General features: G+C 35.8%; 1 protein-coding gene across 1 annotated transcript in view; it reads left to right on the top strand.

Annotated features, from left to right (window-relative positions):
• Positions 1-6,362: 6,362 nt before the first annotated feature.
• nrn1a (neuritin 1a) overlaps positions 6,363-11,941 on the top strand; it is a 14,873-nt gene continuing 9,294 nt past the window's right edge. The window contains exon 1 of the mRNA XM_007540532.2: positions 6,363-6,689. Coding sequence (XP_007540594.1) covers positions 6,635-6,689 — 55 coding nt within the window. The 5' untranslated portion in view covers positions 6,363-6,634. The remainder of the gene's footprint in view (positions 6,690-11,941) is intronic.

Genomic DNA, 11,941 nt, shown 5'->3' with positions numbered 1-11,941 from the left:
TGAATGTTGCAAACATATTTTTATATTTAAATCAGATTTTTCCTCATTTATTACTACATTGAGTTGAACAGTTACTAGATTTTATTTATTTTGTTTAATAGTTTTAAGTGGGAATGTTTATTACTGTTAAACATTTGTGAAATACATTTATTTGTATCAATAAAACCTCATTATGTGATTTAATATTTCTTCATGAATTGAACTTTCACCTCTGAACAATGTCATTAATAACTCACTGTTTATGTCCAAAAAAACTACTGAAATCATATTTTTATATTTAAATAACATAAAATACAAATTTAAATCTTCAACTTTCATATTTCAGGAGCAGTTTGTTTTCTAGAGTCACGTTTCTTCCTCCAGATTTACATAATTGATAATTTTATCATAAAAAGTTGAACCATTAGAATAAAGTAAAAGTATGTCAGTAAAGTTTTTCCATCTTTCTGAGTTTCTGCTGATTAAATCGTCTGCAGTTGGAGACTCACCGTTCAGACGCAGAGGTGTCGGCCCGGCCCGGTTCTGATCCGATCAGAAGACGATCCGATCGGCGCAGCATCACTTTTTATTCACTAGCTCCACTTCCTGTTTTCATAACGTTGCTGCAGAGTTTCCTCTCCTTCTGAGGACCGGCCACCACGAGACATAAAACCAGCAAACATTTTAACTAATATTATCAGGTTTTACTTCTAATGAATTTAAATTATTGTTGGAATTTTGTTCACTTCTTGTTTTTAATTTAAATTGATGAATTTCTGACATCACTGGAGGAAAATCCTCATAAAACAGGAAGCTTGTCAGACTGAAGGTGACCTTGACCTTGACCTTGACCTTGACCTCTGCTAAGTTTTCCATCAGCAAAATTAAAGGCTCTGTGCAATAAATAAAATATTCAGAGAGAAGTTAACTATTTTTCTACAGAAAGTCTAAAATAAAACACTTTGAACCAATTTAAATGTGTTTAGCCTTATCTGTTTTATTACATTAATAAATGAAAAATATTTCATATTAAATCATAAAAACAAACTGGAACTGATTAATTTACATTTTTCCTGACACTTTGAAGCTCATCAAACTGTTTCAGGATGAATTCATGTTTTCACATCCGATGGCTGCCATGTTGGATTTTAGGATTTATTTTATGGATTTTTTTTTAAATAAAAAAACTGCTGCACTGAATGGTTCAGAGAACCAACTTCTGGCTGTAATATTAATAATAAATGACTTTTTATTTATTACTCTGCAAAAATACAAAATCCTACCAAGTGTTTTTTTTAAAAAAATCTAGTTTCTGGTTCAAATATCTTAAAACAAAACGACCTTAGAGGTAACATTTCATTAACCTGTAGGAGTTTGTTTTAAGTTAATACTTCTTGAATATTAAAATAAAATTCCTAATTCAACTGGCAGATTCATTCACTGGTAGAAAAATGTCATGTTATAAATGAAGAAAATTATTTTGATCAATATTGAAGAATATTGACTTTTAAAAAGCTCCTATTTCTTGATGAAACGTTACCTGTAAGCCAGTTTGGATTGATTTCTACTCTCTGGTATTTGCATCAGCATTCTGCTGCCTTGTACCAAGCAGGCTTTGGGTTCTTGGGGTCAAATATTTAAATAATTTTGGTCAGAGGTCTTCAACATGGGGGTCGTGAGCCAGACGGGGGACACAGATAATGCAGGGGGGGTCAGGATATTTCTGATTTATCAAATATTTCTGTATATTTTTTATGTAAAGTTAAAAAACATCCAACATGTAAAAACTGATGAAATGATGCATAAAATAAAGTGTTTCAGTCAGAAATGAACACACTCAGTGAACAGAAGTTTGTTCATTTTGGTAAAATTCAGCATTTTATGCAAAATATCACAAATTAAACCATCATTAACTTTGATTTTCAAGTTTGTTTTATTTATGTTAATTTGGCTGAAAAACGATGATTGGTCCAAATGATTCATATAACTCTGAGTTTTCAGGAACATTTAACAATGATAATAATGTATTTATTTGTCCATTAAAGCAGATATTAAACGTCTCGGTTCAGTTTGTGACGTTTGGGGAAGTAAAGTTCCTCCAGAACGTTCTCGGGTCGCAGCGGCCCGTTTCTCTCCGGTCGGTTTAGAGAAGCTACAGATTTCTACAGAATTAAAATCTGCTGACTCCTGGTTTGATAAAAGTTGGTTTCCTCCGGTCGGGTCGCTCCGACTCGCTGCTGCTGATCGCTTCCTGTTTTCTCCAGACGTCAGATTAAACCGTCCGACAGATTAAAGCTTCAGGTTTTAAATTTCAGATTGATAAACAAACAGAGAGAAAACGGGTCGAAAGGGAAACTCAACCAGTTCATTCATGAACTCATTTCACAGGAACATTGAAATAAAACGTGAACAAAAACACAAACTGATTGTACGCTCGTTATTTATCAGACTGACAACAAAAAATTAAAAGTTTATCAGAAACTAAGTACACCCCTCTGGTAAACAGCCTGAAGCTGTAACTCTCGGTGAAAGTCCTGTTAGTGAACTTAGTGGTGGCAGCATCATGCTGATGGAGCTAAGTCCTGGAGGAAAACCTGCAGAAGAGCTGAGACCGGGGTCAAAGTTCAGCTTCCAGCCTGAACATCCAACAAGAGACATTATGGTTTAGATCAGAGCACATTCATGGGTTAGAACGGCCTAGTCAAAGTCCAGTTAACTGATGTTCTCAGATGTTTATCAAAGAAAAAAATAGAACATTTTTGGACACATTATTCAGGGGTTGTTTTTTTTTACAAAATGTGTAATTTTAATGTCGTTTATCAGTTTCATATTTCATAATCAGCTTTTTCATAAATACAGTGACTCAGTTTGTGTTTCATAAACACTTTAAGGAATGTGAACAAGATTCCTAATAAACCTGTTAAAGTTTACAAATGTTTACTTCGGAAAAAATAGAAAAACTTTGAGTTTTAAAACACATGCAAGAAGCGCAGACTGCTGCAAATACATATCCCCACCACCAGAGGGCGGTGTTGGCACGTAAAACAAACTGAATCCGTCATAAAAATAAATAAAAATAACAGTTTTCATCTTCTTAGTTTAGTTTTTAGTGAATCAGGAGAAGAACTGATCATACCAGACAGAAGAGAATAAAAAAGGTTCAAGATTTAAATAAAAACAGGGAAAAATAACTGGAACCAGAAGTTCCGTGTTCCTGCAGTTCCTGTTGTTCACCAGCAGAGGTCACTGATGTCCCCAATCGCCACACGTGGGGCAGGAGGTGAGAGAGTCTGTCCAGCTGTGTGCCGGCTTCTGATTGGACAGATGGTCCAACGGTAAAAGTCGGGAGACAAGGTCAAACAGAGACATCACACCTTGTCGGCAGCGTGGCTGTGCGGTGTTTTGACCCACGCAGATCCACGCAGCTCCCAGGTCTGATTTGTTTTCACCAAAACAGATAAAAATGATTTATTTAAAGTTTCAGTGTGAAGGGTGTAGCTGAGAGTTCTCTCTTTTTCTCTCTCGCTCTGTGTGTGTGTGTGTGTGTGTGTGTGTGTGTGTGTGTGTGTGTGTTCTCTTGCTGCAGCGCTGCATCACCTCAGGAAATATGTGCGTTAATATGCAGCAGAGATCCGGATTGTTTCAGATTCTGCTGACGTCAGCAGGAGGAGGAGAGACCCCCTCGTTGTGTGTGTGACTCAAACACACACACACCCACACACACACACTCTCTCTCTCTCGCTCAGACCCTGAGAGATCCTCGGTCATTCATTATTTCCAGTTTTTCTGTCCTCTCAGGTTTTCTGAGGTTTCGCTTCACATCCGGTTTAAATTTAAGCCAATGAACTGAAATGAGAGGAAAAGATCTTCACGGTCCAAATGGAAACTTTTTTCCAGATCAAAACAGCTTCATTACATACATGACGGCCTGCTTACATACATGACGGCCTGCTAGGAGGATAACGTAAAGAAAAGAGAGCTTGTAGTACCACTAGCTACCGGTGGGGCGCTGTTTCACTAGATGAGCTCATGGATCGTTTTTCAGGTTTGAACAAAGAGCCTGTTTTCCTCACTCCTTAATAAATATCAGATTTCCATCTGTCCTTCCAGGTGTTTAATTACAGCAGCTAATTCTCTGTTTTTACACTTTATTATTATTAATTTAGTAACTTTTATGTCACGTTTCACATCCAGCGGTCAGGGCCAGTCCAACGTTGTTTGGGGCCCCGAGCAGAATGTGACAAGGGCCCCCTGTTAATTAAGAACATCAGCACTAACAGCGTTTCAGCAAGTTTAATTGCCACTGTCTTAGTTAAAGAAAGGGGCAATTAAATAACAAACAATAATTGTTATTTTCTGAGACGTATTTATGAACAAAACAAGTTCAAACACAAAGATTAAACTTATTAGGTTGTAGCTATGCTAACACAACAATCAAAAAAATATTAAGATTATTCTTTGGATTTTTACAAGTAAGCTTTTAAATATTAAAAAAATTATTTTTTAATATATCTTTGTTGAAACCATTGAATAAATTTGAACAGTCTCAGTATAAATCAAATATCAAAACACTTCCTTTGTGTTTTCACAGTTTATTCAATATTATTTTGTTACTCTTGGTTTTATAAAATTCCTTTTGCAAAACAATTTAATGCAACTAATGACTGTGAAGTTATGAGTTATGGATGCTGTGAAAACTGAAGTTTGATTCCTTGTTTATTTACAATATTCATCAATAAATCTGATTCCGAACAATAGATTATTTTTATCCGCTTTTTGAAATTCAAACAGAAAAAATGTCTCTAAAGTTTGAGTGTTTTTTTATTAATTGTGGCCAAAAATGACATGAAATTCAAACAATCTGATTCCCACTGATGGGCCTAAATATGTGGTTTCAAACTATTATTTATATAAGAAATGATTCTTATGTACAAACACTGTTTATTTAAATAATACAAGAATAATCCTTCTGCTGCAGTTTACACATTTTAGTTAATTTTATTAAATGCACTTATGGTTCCATATTAATTACCAAAGTTCAATTCAATTGTTTCTAGAACTTGAATAATAATTTGACTTGTAAAAGCTGAATCATAAATTAGTCTGAAACCTAAAAACTGTGTTTAGAATCTATGTAACGGTTACATGTGTCAAACTGAAGGCCTGTGGGCCAAATCTGGCCCATCATAATGTGTTTATGTGGCCCTGGAGGCTCTAGAGGGCCACAGAAACAGAACCTCAAGGCAACAGTTGTGTGCATAAATATTATTCACTCAAATTAAATCAGTTTTATTTATTTAAAGTGCCAAATTATAATGTGGAAAGATGTTAAATATTTAATGTTAGAGCTCGTTGAATGCAGAAAAAGCTGCAGCACTTAACAGTTTGATAATAGATAGTTTATCAATACATTTTGCAACATCCGGCCCTTTAAGGACATGCATGATGCTGATGTCCCCAAAACGGAAATTAGTTTTTCTAACCTGAACTAAACAAGAGTTTTTGCTCCTCCTGGAGAAACTTACATAAAAGTTTAATATAAGTTTCTCCAAGAAAAAATGACAAACAGCTGAATTTTCCTTCATTGAAATGGAGGGGAGTGTAGCAACCTTTTTTCAGCCAGCTGACTGGCAGTGCTGTGTGACTCTGACCCAGAGAAACTCCAGGTTTCTCTCTGCATCTATCAGAAGGATTTTAAACCAGAGAAAAAGCAGGAAAACCATCAGATGAGAAGGTGAAACATTTAAACCTTCAGCCGACCGAAGATCAGCGAGGAAAAAGTTCACTAAAAATAAATCGAGTTAGATTCAGGGAAAAACGTCAAACTAGAAAATATCCAGCTGGAAGAAACCAGAACCAGAACCAGAACCAGAATCAGAATCAGAATCAGAACCAGAACCAGAACCAGAACCAGAACCAGAATCAGAATCAGAACCAGAATCAGAACCAGAATCAGAATCAGAACCAGAACCAGAATCAGAACCAGAACCAGAACCAGAATCAGAACCAGAACCAGAACCAGAACCAGTCGTTGGATCAGTGAAAATTAAAATATTTGAATCATTTTAATTATAAAAGCAACAGATCTGAGTTAAATGTATTTACAGTTTCCTGTTTAAATGAATGAGGCCTTTAAGTTTGTAGAATGTTGGTTGTTTGTCATAAATTAACACATTTTTGTTATTTTTGTTTGTGACTCAGTGGTAAATATGGTGTTTATTTCAATCAGAACATTTTAGTCATCAGTTCCTCTTAAAATAAACCAAAAAAGGGAAACGATCCTAAAATATGAGGAATGATGCTGATGGAAGGAGGGATGATCCGGGGAGGGATGGATGGATGGAGGGATGGAGGGATGGAGGGAGGAGCTTTCTCTCCGTCTTTTCTTTTCTCACTCGGGACGCGTAAAGCGGAGTGCGAGGTGGAGCGGAGCGGAGCAGCACCAACCCGCAGACTTCTGCAGAGGAGGGACCATCCAGCGGGAGGAAGAGGAGGAAGAGGAGGAAGAGGAGGAAGAGGAGCTCCGCCGCGGTGGATGTAGCTGTTTGCGCCTGTTTTTTTTTTTTGCGTTTTTTGCGGGGAATGTGCGGCTCCTCCTCTGCGGCTCTCCAACTTTGTGAATCTGTGCTCTCATGGTGAGAGGCGGACGCAGAGGATGGGAGTAACCTGGTCCTCCAAATGCCTCACACTCCTGCTGGCTCTTCACATCGGTGAGCGGGAAACTTTACGTTTCTTCTCATTTTAATCATTTCACATTTTTCCTCTTTAAATCTCATTTCCTCTCATTTTTGCACGTTTTTCCTGCGCGCTCAGGGAAACTCTTTCATCTGGTTTCATTTCCCTCCAGACCTGATTTTATTTGGATATTTTTTGGTGAATTTATTAAAAATAAAATATTGGCGTTTTGTTTCCTCCAGTTTGGCTTCAGCTGAAGCAGCGGAGCCATGTGAGGCTCTGACGGGGCTTCACTTCACATTTAGAGTGTGTGCATGTGTGTGTGTGCATGTGTGTGTGTGCATGTGTGTGCGTTAACAAGGGGGATGCCCCCCTCCATACCTCCTCCTCCTCCTTACTCCGTCCTTCCTCCTCCTCCTCTTCCTCTGGTTGTCCCAGGCTGGAGACGTTTTGCTGCTGAATTCTTCATAAAATCGTTGAAAATGTGAAAATAAAAACTGCTTCGATCTGGATAGAAGTCATTGTTTTTTACATTTATCGAAAATGTATTTTAGTTCGTTAGATGAAGTGGTGGTAAATAACAGGTAGAACTCCAGATATTAGACGGTGGATTCCAGGTTGTAGTCGGTGTTCAGAGCCATCCCGCCGCAGTGCGACTGTCCGGAAATAAGAACACTAGAAAAAACATTATTTTGAATCTAAATTTAAAACATAAAACAGAAATAAAAACATGTAAATTTATCTCCGTAATTTCCCTCAGAGCGCGCGCACAGAAGTTGGTGCACGCGCTCTGCTCGTGCACGATTTCACACCTTCTTCTGTTTGTAATAATAATAACAATAATAATAATAATAATAATAATAATAGTAGCATCTAGTGCTCTGTGACTGAGCGGGCCATGCTGGGCCTGCCGGCTCGGTTCGGCTGCAGAACCGAACCGGGTCCCCGCAGGCTGCGGCTGAACGCCTCAGACCTCCGGACGCTTCATCGGAGCTGATGCTGTTTTTGCTGTTACATAACGGCGCTGTGGAGGAGGCTCCTGCGCGCGTCCGTGAGTCCGTGCGTGACTGGAAGAGAAAACCTGAATTATTCAGTCCATGAATCCGTCTCCTTTTGTTCAGATTCAGGAGGGAAAGAATCAGAAATGAGAGTCAGTTTAACCCGCCTGGACCGATTTATTGTTGTATTCCGGTGAAATCTGAGCGAAGCTGCGGGAGGATTTGCGGGAGGATTTGCGGGATATGTGCAGAGGGATCGAATAAAATCGACCGAGTGGCCTGGATTTAACAAGCCCGTTAGAAATCAGCTTTGATCGGGACTGATCCGGTTCTCTGAGTCCGGATCCCCGCAGCGTGGTTCGGTTCCGATTCGGCTGCAGCACAAACCTTTAAAAATACATGAAAACAGATGAAAATCCCGTTTTAGATCGAAAAACGGTTAAAACCCGCAGGCTTTATGTTGATTTAATGACTTTATGAGTTCAAAGGAAAAGAAAAAGAAAAGAAAATCCAAGTAGAAAATAAAACCGAGTTTAAACAAAATTATGATCAAAATATGCAAATATCTGGATGTTTATCATGCAGGAAAAATATCGCTGTGCATTAATGGTGGGTGTGTCCGCGGAATAACATGCTGCTTGACGGTGTGTGTGTGTGCGTGTGTGTGTGTGTGTGTGTGTGTGTGTGTGTGTGTGTGTGTGTGTGTGTGTGGAGGTGGGGTGAATGAGTGCTCGATGGGAGGCGTGAACGAAAATAAAATCAAAACGAATAAATAAAGCCCGTGCGCGCCCCCGTGGTGCGCGGGACCGTCCTGGTTTCACTGGACGGAAATAAAAACTGGGAATGTTGGAAAAATTCCCGGTTTGATCTGGAAGCAGGTGGGAGTGAGAGCAGGATGAGATGATGCCTGAAAACACGCAGAACGAAAACAAGAAGAAGTGAAAATATGAAATATGATCAGATTAATGAAGTATGTTTTTACAGATTCATTAAATATTAAAGTTATGAGGAAAAGTCAGTAAATTAACCCTTTATTTTTATTAAGCAGTTAATAGACTGAGCTGCAGCAGCTGCAGCTCTAACGAGTCGCTGCTGCAGCTGCAGGATTCCTGCGGCTGCAGCGACAGATGATGATGTAATGCCTCCAACACTGAGACACTTTCACTCATTCATCCACGTTAATGTCTAATAAAATGACGTCACAGGCATGAGAAAAATACTTAAAACTCTGATTTATTTAGGATTTAAACATTTATTTTAAGTCATGTTTGTTCTAAAACTTATTCTAGAAATGAGCTAAAATTATAATTTTTTAAAACTAAAATGTGACTCATTAAGAATCTTAGCAGCAAACTAACATTAAACTCCTTTATGCTGTTAAAACATCATTTCTTCACTCAAAAGCCTCTAAATTCACATTTATTAATGATTTTATTTATATTTAATAATCCCAAATTCTCAGTTTAATTATTAGCAGAAAATTATTTAAAATTTATTTACATTTTTCTACATTTTTATTTTAACTCGTCCAAAATGAAAAACTTCACTCAGAAATAAAAGAAAATAAAAAATAATCATGTTTTCAAACAGATCGAAATTTCTCTATTTAATTTGTTTCATTTCACTGTAAAAATGAATCAGTTTTAATTATCTGCACTAAAAACACTTTGATTTAAACAAATTAATTAAAGTGAGAAAAGTTCCTTATTTTGGCCAATTGTTCATAAAAACAAAAATCTGTAATGTGTCACTAATATGGTTAAAAATATACATTTTAAATAATTACAATCATTCATTTAGAGCTAAAAATATTTTTATCCCCTAAATAATACAAGGAAAAGTTTAATTATAATTAAACGTTGAAATGAATGAAAATCCTGAAACTTTAATGTTTAATTTTTTTCATCATAGAAAGAAAAAACTAAAGATGGAAATAAAAAGATTCACAGCAGATTGTAGATTAATTCATAGCTCAATAAGTGAAAGTTGTATCTAAATTAAATAAGCTACATGAGTTCTTCCTAAACTAACAAAGTTTATAAGCATAAAACTATAGAAAACATTTTTAAAATTTTAAAACATTAAATCAAGAAGTTTATAAAACTTGAACCAAATGAACAAGTTAAATTTAAAACAGTAAAAATATAAAAGTCATTTAAAAGGCGAATAAACACAAAAAAAACAAACTTTGGCATCAAAGTTAGCCAAAATTGTTTTCATAATTAAATATAATGAATTAAAATATAATTTAGAAACAGTAAAAAATCTACAGCAAAAAATATATATATATAAAACAGAAGAAGAGAAAATAAGAAACCTGAAAAATGTTTCGTAATGTTTCATAAAGCTGCGTTTCTCTAAACTTAGAATAAAATTAAGAAGTTTAATATCTAAGCTTCAACTATAAGTTAATCTTTATTTATATGATCAGCTGATCAGTTTTTCTTCCTTCTAACAGAAACTTTTTCTCTGAAGCTTCTAAACCACAAACTTCCGTTTTAAATGGTCACTTCCTGTTAAAAAAATGTTTAAAAATAAATGAAAAAAAAAAAANGTAATGTGTCACTAATATGGTTAAAAATATACATTTTAAATAATTACAATCATTCATTTAGAGCTAAAAATATTTTTATCCCCTAAATAATACAAGGAAAAGTTTAATTATAATTAAACGTTGAAATGAATGAAAATCCTGAAACTTTAATGTTTAATTTTTTTCATCATAGAAAGAAAAAACTAAAGATGGAAATAAAAAGATTCACAGCAGATTGTAGATTAATTCATAGCTCAATAAGTGAAAGTTGTATCTAAATTAAATAAGCTACATGAGTTCTTCCTAAACTAACAAAGTTTATAAGCATAAAACTATAGAAAACATTTTTAAAATTTTAAAACATTAAATCAAGAAGTTTATAAAACTTGAACCAAATGAACAAGTTAAATTTAAAACAGTAAAAATATAAAAGTCATTTAAAAGGCGAATAAACACAAAAAAAACAAACTTTGGCATCAAAGTTAGCCAAAATTGTTTTCATAATTAAATATAATGAATTAAAATATAATTTAGAAACAGTAAAAAATCTACAGCAAAAAATATATATATATAAAACAGAAGAAGAGAAAATAAGAAACCTGAAAAATGTTTCGTAATGTTTCATAAAGCTGCGTTTCTCTAAACTTAGAATAAAATTAAGAAGTTTAATATCTAAGCTTCAACTATAAGTTAATCTTTATTTATATGATCAGCTGATCAGTTTTTCTTCCTTCTAACAGAAACTTTTTCTCTGAAGCTTCTAAACCACAAACTTCCGTTTTAAATGGTCACTTCCTGTTAAAAAAATGTTTAAAAATAAATGAAAAAAAAAAAACCTTTTCTGATTTGGATCCGTTTTATTCTTTACATCAGACATAAAAATTCAAATCTGTCTGAGAATATTTAGAACATTTAAAAACCTTATTCTGGTTTATTTTTGTAATTTCCAATTAGCAACCAGTTAGCAGCCAGTTAGCAGCCAGTTAGCAACCAGTTAGCAGCCAGTTAGCAACCAGTTAGCAACCAGTTAGCCACTTAGCCCAAATGTTCACATATTTTTCTGTGAAATGTGACTCAAAACTTTTCACAGAAACTTTGCAGATTCTTTACATATTAAATATGTAAAATATTTTAATAAAAATGTGACTAGAGACGTGATTGGCTGGTGTTAGCAAAGCAGCCAATCCGATAGCTCCATTCGGTTTCCTCGGCTCTGATTGGCTGTAGCTCCAACAGACGGTTTCCACTGTGTGTGTTAAAGCTCATGAAGTTGTTTGGTGTTTAATGATCAAAATAAGCTGATAATAATAACAGAGAGCCAGGATTTAATTATTCACATAGCGCCACCTGCTGACAGTACAGAACAGTTCTTTTACTGTAAACCAGGAGAGGCAGAGCAGCTTTGTGTCTTCAAAATAAATGCCCCTGCAAATTAAACCGTTTAGTTTTCTAGCTTTTATTTTGAAACCACTTCCTGTTGATGTTATGAAGCCCTGGCGTTCCTCAGGGAGCCTCCTGCAGCTTTCAGATGTTTTCCTGATGCTTCAGGTCCAACAATCTGCTGCATGGAGGACTGGAGCCGGACGTCTCCCCTCCCTGACCTCTGACCTCTCCGAACAGCCGTGTCTCGTCCGACACGTCATGCCGTGTTGGTTCATCATCTGACGGAGCGGAACCGGACAGCAGCCGGTTATTATCCAAACCAATCAATCAGGACGATCCCGAGCTTAACGAACCACGAGCTCACACTGGGCGG

Source organism: Poecilia formosa, unplaced genomic scaffold (assembly GCF_000485575.1).
Source record: "Poecilia formosa unplaced genomic scaffold, Poecilia_formosa-5.1.2 Scaffold547, whole genome shotgun sequence".
Classification (NCBI taxonomy): Eukaryota; Metazoa; Chordata; class Actinopteri; order Cyprinodontiformes; family Poeciliidae; genus Poecilia; species Poecilia formosa.
Note: the sequence above shows the minus strand (reverse complement) of the source record. Positions and strands in the feature narration are given on the sequence as shown.